Here is a 15,351-nt window from a genome sequence, read left to right as displayed (position 1 = left end):
GTAACTTTCCTTGAATGCAGCAGTTAGATTTTTACCTTTAATCCATTCTATGGATACAAAACGGAAGTCAGGTAAATTATATTCTAAGAATAAAGTCGTTTACTTATAACCATGCGTAACATTTTTGACCCAGGCTTGACCCTAAAGAGTGTTTCGGCCCTTTCAGTGAACAGCTCATTCTTGCCCGATTTTTTTTCCCCCTTTGTTGTCTGTCAACATACAATTTAGTTCCTGCTTATCGGCCCATGATGGCTTTGTCTTGAAACTAAGACAACCTCAGTTAGCATTTTCCTCCCAATTGCATGACCCTTTTCAAGTAAAAGACAGTCGCATCATCCCTCCAAAATCTGTTCCCTTTTTCTTTCTTTATTTCGATAGAATATTAAACTAAAATGTACTTCAGTAGTTAAGGTGACTTCATTCATATAAAGTTTTCTGTCTCCAACTATCCAGGCATCCCTTCACAAAGTCAGTTCAGTTTTGTTAGGATGACCTTGTTCTTATTTGACACTCCATCCAGTCTTGTCCTGGCATGAATACCTCAGTAGTGTGAGATAGACCTCAGACTGGAGGAAACGGGGATAACAGTCCATTTCCAGGAGGCAATAGATGCGCTTTTGTGCGTGGGACAGAGAGGTGTGAGATGGGGCTTTTAGGAGCTCTAGGGTCAGCTCTTTTGTCTTACTGTCCAGATTTACCTAAAAGTGGGCGAGAGGGAGATTTGTGAATATGAATCCAAACATGTATAAATACACACCTTGCACAGCAACTGAAGGAATATTCTGGGTTTACTACAAGCACTCTCAATCGACAGCATTTGTGGCATAATGTTGATTACCACAAATGTTTAATTTCGACTTGTCCCTGGTTTTTATATATATAGAAAAATATTAAAAAGATGCAGCAAAAATCGTGGTTTAAGTGAGGCACTTAGAATGGAAGTGAAAAGGGGCCAGTCCATAAACTCTAAAATACACACCGTTTCAAAAGTTTAGCCACAAGACATAAACAATATGTATGCTAACATGATTTTAGTGTGATAAAATCGCTTTCTAACATTTCAAGTGTAAAGTTATATATAATTTAAAACTTTGTTGTCATGATGATGCAACACTGGTAAAGTTTGTAATCTGGTTAACACTTTGATGCAGATAAACCCCAGATTTATACTTTTGAAACATGTTTTATTTATTGGATGTTAATAAATGTTTATGGATTGGCCCCATTCACTTCCATAGTTAGTGCCCTCCTGTAACCATGATTTTTTTTCTTTTTAATAAACAAGAAAAAATACAGAACCTGGAAAATGTTTTTTTTTTTTTTGCCCTTTTATAAAACATCATTATTTACTTACTCTCTGTGGAACACAAAAGAAAAAAAATATAGCAGGACATACTGGGAAATGGGGCTGTCAAGCTCCAAAAATGACACCATAGAAGTAGTGCATGCGACTTGTGTGCTACAATCCAAATCGTCTGAAGCCATACAACACCTGAAATGTTATTAGCTGAAAATCTTCAGCTCCACTATCATTTTTGGAGCTCGACAGCCCCAGTCCCCATTTATTTGCATTGTATGTAAAAGAACAGAGTGGACATTCTTCTAAACATCTCCTTTTGTGTTCCACAGAAGAAAGAATTTAAGGTGATTAAATGGGAGAAATTTTCCTTTAAACAACAGACAGATAAAGAAGGGGCCAAATACAGGCCAATATACCTCTCTGGGAGCACCAGCCTGGATGTACATCTCAGTTATTGCTTTTGCCCGCCTCTGCAGGCTGAATTTATTGGATGATTGTCTGTACTGCTCACAGGCTGTGTAGAACTGCAGGTTTTCCTCGCTGAACTCGGATCGCAGGAATGCTTCAAAGACTGTAACTCCCACTACAGGACAGGTGAGTACACGGGGTTAACATTGTGGAAGAGAAAGAACCTTAATGAACTTTACAAAGAAAAAGCTATTTCTGTGTAGGCTACAAATGGGAAGGGGAGGGGTGATGGTGGAGGCTCAGATGACACGTTCACACACACACACACACACACACGTTCTGCAATACACCCACATGTCACATTTCACTTGCCACAAAAAAAATTAGCTGCTTTGGACTATCTGAGGACTATCTGAGGTGCTTATCTAACACAACAAACCTTCCGTCCCTCTCATTTTTTCAAAAGCCTCTAACTGAGGCTTGCAACATCTCAAGAGAGAAAAAGAAGGAGGGGGGCAGGGTTTTGAAGTTACGCAGAAGTTACAACATACTGGTGTTCCCACATTTTAACTAACCCAGGCACCACAGACCACATACACAAATTAAGAAAAGACTTCATATTTTTCACTGCATTACTCACCCTGACAGGACCCTACCAATATATCGGCACTTTTAAGTGACATTTTTGTATTATTGATAAATGTTATATAAAAATACATAAAAATTTACATAAAAAGAACATGGGGTTTAATTAAAAAAGTAAAGGGACAGGGGCCTGGGTAGCTCAGCGATTATTGACTCTGACTACCACCCCTGGAGTCGTGAGGTCGAATCCAGGGTGTGCCGAGAGACTCCAGCCAGGTCTCCTAAGCAACCAAAGAGTTGGCCTGGAGTCACATGGGGTAACCTCCTTGTGGTCGCAATTAGGGGTTCTTGCTCTCAATGGGGCATGTGGTAATTTGTGAGTTGATTGCGGAGAGTAGCATGAACCTCCACATGCGGAGTCTCCTCGATGTCATGCACAACGGGTCACCTGATAAGATGCGCGGATTGACGGTCTCAGAAGTGGAGGCCACTGAGACTTGTCCTCCGCCACCAGGATTGAGGCAAGAAACCACGCCACCACGAGGACCTACTAAGTAGTGGGAATTGGTCATTCCAAATTGGGAGAAAAAAAACATAAAGGGGCAACAATTTGCACCATATTCGTAAATAAGGTCCATTATGTACTGTATGGTGAGTATTAGTTTCTAAAATAGCAATAACAGTAAACCAGTATACCAAATTCCTAACATGTTATATTTTGACCAAACAGTGTATTATTATTTTTTATTTTTTTTATTTTATGGGGACTGTCACATGATTGTCAGTCTCCATTTTTCCAAAACAGAGCTCTTCTAAAAGCTTTGCTTGACGGGACTCACCACAGTAACAGAGTTTACAATCTTGCTAATTATTAAGCACTTTTAATACACAAATTACTGATGTCCTACCAGTATGTGTAACCAATGTCAAGGTAAAGCTTCATTACGCTTCATGAATGTGATGGCCAGGAATTAAGCCACACAATTCTTATATATTCATATTTGCCGTTTATTAATAAATAAAAAGGACATTACTATATTGGTTTGGTTAAGATCTTTTATTTTTCATTATACCAAGTCCGTGCATGGGCTTAGTTATTTGGCTTAAGGTTAGAACATTAAACCAGTTAAAATTCCTCTTTGGCTAAAATATGATTTGTAAAAACATGGTTCAAATTGTTAATTCATTTTATAATTAAGATGATTTGAAATATTTGGTACCTGGTGTGTTGTGGGAATGGACGAGTCTAGTGACAAAGAGATTCAAACAGGAAGTTGATCTGTTTTATGGGAATTCTAAAGGAAATAAGACTGTACCAAATTTGATGCATTAGAGGGGACATAGGAAAATGTAATGTCTTGATTAATGTGATTTTTGGTTTAATATAGTTATTTTGCATTAACTAACATGTAGTCATGGCTCTAAATTTAGTTAAATGTATTGTGTTTATTGCAAGGTTTGTGTTGGTATTGTTGTGAATAGTTGTATGGGTTTGTTCCCCCTTTGTTTGTTTTCATGGTGCTGGCCACTTCTTATAAATTCAGTGTATGGTTTATCTAGGGGGGAGTGACTTATTGTATCCTGGGAAAGGTGGTGTTGAATTTTGTCCTCTGTTAGTTTGAGAGGCTAAGCCCAATTATGTCTTCTGTCAACCCTGGATATTACCTGTGATGTAATCTGGAGGAATACAATTTCTGTGACTTTTTTTCTTTCCTCTTTAATGAGGTTCGAACACTTCTTATCTTGCGTAAGCAAGATTTAATAAACTGTCACAATTGAAGACCGCTTCGCTCCTTGTTTTTTGGCAATGGACTCATTTTTTTCTGGTGATTTGCTAATACTCATGGCAGATCCGTCACAACTGGTGTCAGAAGTGGGATGCCATTAGGAGCCATAGTGAGGTTTTGTTGGCCTGTGACTACACACCTGGATTTTTAATTTTTTTTTGTTGTTCCCTGCCCTTATTAAAGGATGGGGCTGAAGAGAGTTCTGGCGGGGCAAGCTAAGGAAGTTACTGAGGGAGCAACAGGAGGACGGGACAGTGCTGAGAAGGAGTTGGGTAACCTTTCTCAAGATGTTTCTCTCCAAGAGCTAAAAGATCTGTTCCAGACACACATTATCATGCAACAGGCACGAGACAGCCGAATGGAGCAAGAAGCAGCTCGTCAGGAAGGGCGACGGAAGACCCTTCACCACCAGTTTAGCCAGCTTCAACAAGAAGTGCATGTCCGTACTACTCCTGTACCTAATCCAGGACTCATGATGGCCCTGTTTCTCCTCCTTCCATCCATCAAGCTTCTCAAAACTTCCTGCAGAGTTCTAGTAGCGGACAGCCAGCAGCATCACCAATTCTTCATCACAATGTCTACTCTGGGTTAGGACATTCAGCTGTACAAAAGGAGCCACACCTGCAACAGCTGTCAGAGGTAGATGACATAGAGCACTATCTCACTACATTTGAAAGGATAGCTGTGGCGTGTCGGTGGCCGACAACCGACTGGGCAGTTAGACTAGTGCCCCTACTGACAGGTAAAGCTAGGAGTGCCTATGTACATATGGACATTATTGAATCTCTCGACTACCAGAAAGTCAAAACAGCCATACTTAGTAAATATGACATTAACTCTGAAAGCTATCGTCTGCAGTTCAGGTCTTCCGAGGTGAGGAAGGATGAAAACCCAAAAGAGCTATATGTGAGATTGAAAGAACTATATCACAAATGTGTTCAACCCCAGAATCGAACCAAGGACGACATTGGTGAAGTAATTGTGCTGGAACAATTTCTGCGTATGCTAGCCCCTGATCTGCAAATATGGATTAAAGAACATGATCCAAAAACTGCTTCTGAGGCTGCAGCTTTGGCGGATGTCTTCCTGTCAGCTCGACAGAAGAATCAAGAGTGGAATTACAACCAGTGGCGGGGATTCAAAGAGCCAAAAAGTCAAGCGAAAATGTCCCAGGGCGGGAATAAGACCGCAAGTGAGGGTAAGTCTGTGGGTGATTGGGGTGGTCCTGTCATTCAAAGCCCTAGCCAGAGGTTTACTAGCAGGAAGAGTGTTGTGTGTCATCAATGTGGACAGGAGGGTCACATTAAACCTAGGTGTCTCAACAATCCTTCTACCAATGCTTATTTGTGTTGTGTGCCACGACCTGTCCACGCTGAGCAGAGAGATGTCCCCTTGCATTATGCGGCTGTAGTCCTTAATGGTCAGGAAGTATGGGTCTTAGTGGACACAGGTAGCATGCAGTCATTGGTTCGCACAGATTTATTTTCAGAGAGTCTCAGAAATTCTGTTTCAAAGGTGCCTATACGTTGTATTCATGGAGATGAGAAATGTTATTCTACAGCAGGTGTTCATGTAGAAGTGCAAGGACAGGTTTATTTGCTGAATGTTGGTCTGGTAGATGATCTTCCATACTCAATGCTTTTAGGCCAAGATTTACCAGTGTTGTTTGATTTGTTCCCTGGTAGGCATGAATGTAATATGGCTGAAAAATGGTCTATGGTTAGGAAGAGAGAGGAAGATGTCCAGTATGTAAGTGCATTGCCTTTTTTTGATTCTGATTTAGATGATCAACCAGGGAAATCCCGTAAACCGAAGAGGAAAAAGAGACAGGAAAAATTTTACTTCGTTGCAAATAGTATTGAAGAACCCCTCTCTGAACAGCTTGAATCACATTTTGTGGTCCTGCAAGATATAGGCCTATTGCAACAGGATGATTTAGAGATTGGGCCATTGTACAGAGAGGTACAAAGGTTCCATAGTCAGGGAAGTCCAGAAGGCCATGAGAGTAAATGGTTTTTACAAGATGGAGTGATGTATAGATGGCAGGGTGCAGAGGCCAAGATGGTTGTGCCCCAGAAGGCAAGAGATTTGGTGCTTCAGCTAGGCCATTCGGTCCCATGGGCAGGTCATTTAGGGAGACAAAAGACCATAGCTCGTATTGGCCGGCATTTCTTTTGGCCCAATTTGAGAAAGAATGTGGGTGACTTTTGTAGGAGTTGCCCCGAGTGCCAATATACCACTAGTAGACGTCCCCCTAAAGCCCCTTTAGAACCACTACCTGTTATAGGCATACCATTTGAACAGCTGGGAATGGATGTGGTATGGTCCCTTGAGCATAGTAAAACCGGGAACCGGTACATGTTGGTTATTAATGATTATGCCACTAGGTATCCGGAGGTTTTCCCCTTAAGAAAGTAACAGCCAGGAATGTAGCTCTTTGCCTTGTTCAGCTGTTTGCTAGAGTGGGTTTCCCTAAGGCCATAGTGACTGATCAGGGGTCTAACTTCATGTCTAAACTACTAAAACAAGTGTATCAGTTGTTAGGGATAAAGGGCATAAGGACTATACCCTACCATCCACAGACAGATGGGCTGGTTGAAAGATTCAATCAGACCCTTAAGCAAATGCTACACAAATTTGTTAATGATTCTGGGGTCAATTGGGACCAGTGGCTCCCTTATCTGTTATTTGCATACAGGGAAGTACCGCAGGCTTCCTTGGGGTTTTCCCCTTTTGAACTGCTGTATGGCCGGGATGTCCAAGGACCCCTGGCCCTTCTGGAGGAAACCTGGAAAGGCGACCACAGGATCACTGGCTCCCAGAATGTTGTTTCCTATGTCCTCCAAATGAGGGAAAGGCTTGAGAGTATGACACAACTTGCTCACAGGAACTTGATCGAATCTCAAAGTCGACAGCTGAACCTGGTGTGACAAAAGGCCAGAGCCAGAAGTTTTCAGCCAGGAGCCAAGGTATTGGTGATGCTGCCTAGTGACAACAGTAAGCTACTGGCTAAATGGCAAGGACCTTTTGAGGTGATTCGGAAGTTGGGGTCTACCACCTATGAGATTGCCTTACCAGGGCAGAGCCGATCCAAACGGGTACTCCATATTAACTTATTAAAAGCGTGGCATGAGAGGTCAGATACCGGAGTGGAGGTCATAATGCTTCGCCGGGTGGAAGATGAAGAGGAGGTTTGTGAACAGTATCTGCCCATTCCTTCTAATGTTACTTTGGACTTTCAGCATCTGTCATTACATCAACAGGCTGGCGTTCAAGGTCTCTGCAGCCCAGAGGTGTTTAAAGAGACTCCTGGAAGAACTAGTTTGGTTCAGCACGACATAGTACTTTGTGATGGAGTAGTACTTCGACGAAGGAGTTATCGTGTGCCTGAACGGCTCTTGACTTCTCTAAAAGAGGAATTGGATCAAATGTTGACTATGAACATCATTGAACCCTCTCGAAGTGATTGGTGTAGTCCTGTGGTGTTGGTTCCCAAGAAGGATGGCAGTCTCCGTTTTTGTGTGGACTTCCGTTATCTTAATTCCGTCTCTAGATTCGACTCCTATCCAACACCCAGGATTGATGAACTGATTGATCGCCTAGGACAAGCTAAATGGATAACCACTATTGACCTATGTAAAGGTTATTGGCAAGTCCCCTTGACTGTCTCGTCAAAAGAACTGACTGCATTCCGCACTCCCTGGGGGCTCTACCATTTTTCTGTTATGCCTTTTGGGTTACATGGGGCTCCCGCTACATTTCAGAGGCTTATGGATCTTGTGTTGTCTGGCCTTTCTGATTATGCAGCTGCATACTTGGATGACATTATTGTGTATAGTTCATCCTGGGAGCAACATCTCCAACATCTGAAGGAGGTGTTCCATCGCATTCAGGAGGCGGGTCTCACCATTAACTCTTCCAAGTGTGCTCTGGCTAAAAAGGAAATGGAGTACCTGGGGTATGTAGTCGGTAATGGGGTCATTAGACCCCAGCTTCAAAAGATTGAGGCTATACAAAATTACCCTTTGCCAGAGACAAAAACTCAGATCCGATCATTCTTAGGGATGGCGGGTTGGTACAGAAGATTTGTACCGAACTTCTCTGCTCGTGTGACACCCCTGTCTGATTTGACTCGAAAGAATTGCCCTAACCAGATTTGCTGGACAGAAGCAGCAATGGAAGCCTTCCAGGACATAAAGGCTGCCGTATGTGAAGAGCCAGTGCTTCACTGCCCTCATTTTGGAAAGCCATTTGTGTTGCAGACTGATGCCTCTGATATTGGCATTGGTGCAGTGCTCCTTCAGGGTGAATCAGACAGTAGACATCCAGTGGCATATGTCAGTAGGAAGCTGTATCCAAGGGAGGTACGGTATTCCACCGTTGAGGAGGAGTGCCTGGCGGTAAAGTGGGCCTTGGATACCTTCAGGTACTACCTTCTTGGTAGAGAGTTTACCATCGAAACTGATCATCGACCATTGCAGTGGATGGACAGAATGCGGGATACCAACGCTAGAATTACCCGCTGGTATCTTTCTATGCAGCCTTATAAATTTAACATCCAGCATGTGCCTGGGAAAAGTAACACAACTGCTGACTTCCTCTCCCGCTTACCAGCGTGATATCTTAGGTGGGGGGATGTGTGATGGCCAGGAATTAAGCCACACAATTCTTATATATTCATATTTGCAGTTTATTAATAAATAAAAAGGACATTACTATATTGGTTTGGTTAAGATCTTTTATTTTTCATTATACCAAGTCTGTGCATGGGCTTAGTTATTTGGCTTAAGGTTAGAACATTAAACCAGTTAAAATTCCTCTTAGGCTAAAATATGATTTGTAAAAACATGGTTCAAATTGTTAATTCATTTTATAATTAAGATGATTTGAAATATTTGGTACCTGGTGTGTTGTGGGAATGGACGAGTCTAGTGACAAAGAGATTCAAACAGGAAGTTGATCTGTTTTATGGGAATTCTAAAGGAAATGAGACTGTACCAACTTTGATGCATTAGAGGGGACATAGGAAAATGTAATGTCTTGATTAATGTGATTTTTGGTTTAATATAGTTATTTTGCATTAACTAACATGTAGTCATGGATCTAAATTTAGTTAAATGTATTGTGTATTGGATTTTTGCCATAGCACGTAATATTATTGATTGAGAATCCCACCGTTTTACTAAACAGATGGCCGCGATCTTCCAAACTTAGTGAGTAGCTGGTCAAAAATCCCCTTACAGAACAAAACAATGCACAAAATAAGATGACAACTATGTAAGAAAAGCTAACAAAGTTGGCAAATTCTAACAACTTACTGAGATCAGCTGCAGAGGACACGGCAATTCACTGATTATCACAAGCGTTAATGGCTGAATTCAATGCTCCGGTTAGATAGCAGGCTGGTCAGTGTCCGAGTCCAAAACATTGTTGCTCTGTCCACTGTCGCTTTTGCTTCTGTCCTTCTTATGGTCCCTGTACTCCCTTTATTGTTTTTCAATTTGTTCATGATATGGTCAATTGTCCTATTGAAGGCGGCGTGCATCATTTCGTGCATGATCTTCATTCTCGTAGAGTATTTTCTTTGAGATCTCTCTAGTTTTTCTTGGATCTTCGTAAATGCCATATCACAAGTAGAGCACACGTTTCATCTTGTTACCTGAATGTTTTTAATGTCTGATAATTTTGTGAGTTTTTTATTGTTGTTAGAGCAAAGAAGTACTCCTTGCTGCAGACAGTAGCTACTGTTGTTGTTTGGGAAAATGTATCATGGTGACGAAACATTATCCTGCCCTCCGTCCCCTGACGTAATCGGTTTCTGCATGGAGACCAGCAACCTTTTGGGGTGGTTTGGAACCAGGTTTTTGGACCCAGAACTGCCTTTTCTGCAGTGGAAATGTGCGGAACAGTTAGAGAATTTGCACCGGGAACCCGCACCAGAACCATGTGGGTGGAAAAGGTCTAATCTTGGTTCTGGAATACTTTGTTTTAAACAATGAGCCAAACCACACAGCTCTGAGGTGAATCACAACATTACAAACTTTGCTTTAGTATTTGAAAATTGGACAAAAAGACTAAATGTACAAGATTGTGTACTTAATGAGGACATAAACTATAATTGCACGAAGCACTGCGAATGACGGAATCGAATTTAAAACGATTGAAAAATGTACAAATATTGTTTTAAAGTTGTTGATTATAAGTATTGAAACAGAGTTTATTCCCAAAAAATATTATATATATAAATATAAATGTATAAGACATTTTTGCTTATAGGAATTTGAACAAACCCCTAAACGAAAACTTTTTTGGTACGTAACTCATCCAGCACCTTTTATGCTACGGACATGAATGATACCTCAATTAATTTGGCCTGTTGATGAGAGGTATGCTATTTTTTTCTAAGCAATCAGATTGCTTGGTGGACACTAAAACAGTTGGAAAAATCCCATAAAAGTACATTTTAAGATGGACCCAAGCCATATCTAGGACCTTGTTGATTGTCTGTTGATTTGACCAAGAAGCCACTCCATAAACCACGCCTGCAACCAACAAGCAAACACTAGCAAACACCCCGAACACTTAAGCAACTTCTTAGCAACACCCAAAAGTTTTGCACAGGCTAAAGTTTTTCTTGTAGATTTAATCTGTTTGATTCTAGGTCTCAACCTCAAGGGGAAAAAACTTATTCTGTTATCTTGTTTTATCTTCAAATCAGTCAAGGAAATTATTGCATGTTCTTAGGGAATTGTCCGGAAACTCGCATATGAAGCTATACATGGAAATGTTTCCTCACTGTTAAGAGGAAACAGCTTGAAGGGTGTTTCAATAAGATGGATTTCACCACAAAATTACAGAACATTGTACTCGGCGCATGCACAAGGCTACATTATAAAGCTTTACGGTGCAGTCGTCCAATTGGACAGGATGTGATCCTCTATGCATGTTTCATTTTCATTTAAACAACAATATTTAAATCATAGAAGGCCAGCCAGTCCAAGTCCCAACTCACAATATCTAAATTGCCAAGAACAACATTCCAGGTCAAAGTTCCATAAACAACATATTTTCTAGCATGGCCCATGTGACACTACACAGTCTTGCAAATGTCCTTTGACCAGCTGACTGGAGACTAAAGCAGTTTAAACATTGGAAAGCGCTCACCTCTGCTATCCAGCAAAGCATCAAGGGACTTGGCCCAACTTTCAATCTCTGTCTTGCTGAGTTGAGCTTTGCTATGGCCCACCTGACTCCACTGCCTCAGGATAGGCATTCGAGAACGCCTCTCTTTTGCACTGAGAGAAACAACAGGGTGAAAGAATACATGACAAAGATATTCAGCAAAAATGTGTGGAATCAATAACAGTGGGCCAATATAAGGAGCTTGGGAGGGGTTGTTGAGCAAGTTGAGGGTAGAGGATTGGCCAAAGGCGAAAACAGAGAGAGAATTCAAATGAAAATCACTGTGAAATTGTATTGCTTGGTTGCTGGGATGTTTTATTTTTACCTGCTTACAGTCTCTCTGTGTTCTGCACTGGTTAGATTTGAATGCGAGGACTGTGGTGAACCCTTGTGTGAAAGAAAAACAAAAAGTCACTAACATGCAACACTTGTATGATGAAATCTTGCTTGATTCAAGACTTTAAGGAAGTGTGGTTTACACTAAAAGTTCCATGACTTTAACAAACGTCACCAAGTCATTACGACAAGGAAAGCATTCTGACAATGTCAGATTCTCCAGATGCCAAAATGTCCCAGAGAATGAAAGTTTTCTAGGTGTTTCACAGCATCTTTTGGTTTGCAGTGATATCTTGCCACAATATAAAAGATAAAAAGAAAACATTTAGTCTCAGATAATGGTCTCATTTAAGCATTAGAACATTCAGTTCCCCTTTCAGAGTTCTCCTTTTAAGGTTCGGGCAAAGCCTCCGCAACATTTTAAAGCAGATGGGAGAGTTCAAGGGGTAGAGAGGGAACTGATTCTAACAGAACCACCTGTGCAATATGAAAACACACATGGCTTTAAACTACAGTGCACTTGACTTAGGGTTTAAATGAGCAGTACAATTGTGAAGCTAAAGCTGTGTTCCAGATGCATGTAAATGTGTGAAAGGAAGTTTGTATTGCTTTAAAGGTGCACACAGTAATGTTTTCCCCATTCAAAATGTTTTACTCTTTTTTTAAGAAATGAATTGCAATTTTAAAACACACACACATATATATATATATATATATATATATATATATATATATATATATATATATATAAAATCATGACTGCTCACACGAGTCCTCGTCTCATATCGGTAACATTCTAAAAGCTGTTTTACTCTACATGGGGCAGGGTGCCCTCAAGGGGGCTGCCATTTTTTAATCATATGACCAGCTAAAAACTACTTGCTTCATCTCAGTAATCATCTTGTTATTGGACACTTTCACTCTTGGATTAAATTAATCATGGCTGATTGTGAATAGTGAATTTCTACAATGGCATCTGTAACTGAAAACTATTGATTTTGAATGATTCTGCACGAGGTGTCACTGAATGTTCAAGATGACTGAGTGCACCTTTAAGAAAACAAAAATATATAAATCAAACTAAAAGTAATTATATTTTGCAAGGACAATAAAATCTATTTTGGACCATTACATTTTTTTTTTTTTTTTTTGCATTGTGACACTTTTTATGACAATTAAGCACAATTTCATCAAAACTTCTTGAGTTTGTTAGTAATTCTCATTAAATTTAAATTAGTATAATACTGTAACTTTTACAATTATAACACAACAAATAAATTAAATAATTTAAATCACCTTTAATTAAACGTAGTACAAAAAATACTGCATTTATGACTCAATACTTTTTTCTTTTCTTTTTTTTGCATTATGGGGGTAATATAGTGAGAATAAGATATCTTTCACATTTCAGTAACTAGAATGAGAGTTTCTTCACATTACTATCTGACAATGAGATTGTTGCACATAACAGTAATCGATAAAAAAATTTTTTATTACAATAATGGTAATGAGAATTTTTCATGACGATGAGATTCATTTGCATTACAGTTTTGAGAATGAGAACTTTCCACATTACTGTAATGACGATGAGATTCGTTTGCATTACAGTTTTGAGAATGAGAACTTTTCACATTACTGTAATGACGATGAGATTTGTTTGCATTACAATTATGAGAATGACAATTTTCCACATTACTGTAATGACGATGAGATTCGTTTGCATTACAGTTTTGAGAATGAGAACTTTCCACATTACTGTAATGACGATGAGATTCGTTTGCATTACAGTTTTGAGAATGAGAACTTTTCACATTACTGTAATGACGATGAGATTTGTTTGCATTACAATTATGAGAATGACAATTTTCCACATTACAGTAATGACGATGAGATTCGTTTGCATTACAGTTGAGAATGACAATTTTACACATTACAGTAATGACGGTGAGATTTGTTTGCATTACAGTTATGAGAATGAGAACTTTTCACATAACAGTAATGACGATGAGATTTGTTTGCATTACAATTATGAGAATTACAATTTTCCACATTACAGTAATGACGATGAGATTCGTTTGCATTACAGTTGAGAATGACAATTTTCCACATTACAGTAATGACGATGAGATTCGTTTGCATTACAGTTGAGAATGACATTTTTCCACATTACAGTAATGACGATGAGATTTGTTTGCATTACAATTATGAGAATGACAATTTTACACATTACAGTAATGACGGTGAGATTCGTTTGCATTACAGTTATGAGAATGAGAACTTTTCACATTACAGTAATGACAGTGAGATTTGTTTGCATTACAGTTATGAGAATGAGAATTTTTCACATTACAGTAATGACGATGAGATTCGTTTGCATTACAATTATGAGAATGACAATTTTCCACATTACAGTAATGACGGTGAGATTCGTTTGCATTACAGTTATGAGAATGAGAACTTTTCACATAACAGTAATGATGATGAGATTTGTTTGCATTACAATTATGAGAATGACAATTTTCCACATTACAGTAATGACGGTGAGATTCGTTTGCATTACAGTTATGAGAATGAGAACTTTTCACATTACAGTAATGACAGTGAGATTTGTTTGCATTACAGTTATGAGAATGAGAATTTTTCACATTACAGTAATGACGATGAGATTCGTTTGCATTACAATTATGAGAATGACAATTTTCCACATTACAGTAATGACGATGAGATTTGTTTGCATTACAGTTTTGAGAATGAGAACTTTTCACATTAGAGTAATAATAATAATAATTATTATTCACATTACAGAAACTTACCTGTCCAAACAAACTTTTTAGGTGCAATTTAGCAGCTGTTAATTTGGCCCGAGCTTGTAGCCGGTGAGAATGTTGTCTTGGAGAAATGGAAAAATTACCAGATTTTAGTGTGGATGATGAAGAGTGGGGTGAGTTGTCACACTTTCCCATACTCTCAGAGCTGCCAGTGGCATTCTGGGCAAGCTGACTGTCACTGTAAGCTTTAAAGCTGTCATTCAGATTCGTAACTTTCAAGAAACCAGAGTTCTTCTCCACGCCGGCAACATGTTCAACACTACTGCTGTGATCTCTGTTGAGGTGTGACTTCCCGCTTTGGCCTCCACCCCCTGACTTTGCATCTGGGGTGCAAGAATAGGATGTTGGGGCTACATCCATCTCATCATCCGAGGTGCCTGGGGTCACATCTCCGTTCTCCATGCTCCATGGCGAGAAGTCAAGATCCAACAACGCACCCTCTGAACTGAACTTACGCATCATTATGCTGAATTTTAGGAGAAAGAGAAAAGATAGAGACAATGCCAGACGGCTGAAAAAAAGAAGCACAGTGGGAAAGACAAGACGACAAGAATTATACCATCTGTGAACCCAACATCTTTTCTGCTTATCTATCAATCGACTACAATGTGTAGCCTACAGTTCTCATAAATAAATATATATTATGACAGTGTACAAACTTTACACTTCTATAATAATATATTGTCATAACAGCTGCCTTAATGTGGAAATAAATAATTAAATCGTTTTTCTAAGCTTAGTTTCAGAATAACAACGTCTGTTGTTGTGCACAACCTCTTGAGCTGATCAGTTAAAGTGTAACCAACAGGTAACCAACTTGTATCTGTTTAGTGAGATTTTTGGGGGGTTTACGAAGCTGTTACGCGCTATATGATTTGTGATAAAAAAAAATAGGAGCGTTCTCGTTTGTCGCGTCGCTTGCGCC

At 39.6% G+C, this 15,351-nt stretch overlaps 1 protein-coding gene across 1 annotated transcript in view; it reads right to left on the bottom strand.

Annotated features, from left to right (window-relative positions):
• Window positions 1–500: 500 nt before the first annotated feature.
• LOC127650321 (regulator of G-protein signaling 18-like) overlaps window positions 501–15,351 on the bottom strand; it is a 15,161-nt gene continuing 310 nt past the window's right edge. Inside the window, exons 2-6 of the mRNA XM_052135662.1 lie at window positions 14,412–14,937; window positions 11,588–11,649; window positions 11,245–11,375; window positions 1,717–1,883; window positions 501–698 (exon numbers count right to left, since the gene is read on the bottom strand). Of these exons, the coding sequence (XP_051991622.1) occupies window positions 501–698; window positions 1,717–1,883; window positions 11,245–11,375; window positions 11,588–11,649; window positions 14,412–14,888 (1,035 nt within the window). The 5' untranslated portion in view covers window positions 14,889–14,937. The remainder of the gene's footprint in view (window positions 699–1,716; window positions 1,884–11,244; window positions 11,376–11,587; window positions 11,650–14,411; window positions 14,938–15,351) is intronic.

The sequence above is a fragment of the Xyrauchen texanus genome, chromosome 10 (genome assembly GCF_025860055.1).
Source record: "Xyrauchen texanus isolate HMW12.3.18 chromosome 10, RBS_HiC_50CHRs, whole genome shotgun sequence".
Taxonomy (NCBI): Eukaryota; Metazoa; Chordata; class Actinopteri; order Cypriniformes; family Catostomidae; genus Xyrauchen; species Xyrauchen texanus.
This window is presented reverse-complemented; position numbering and strand designations above follow the sequence as displayed.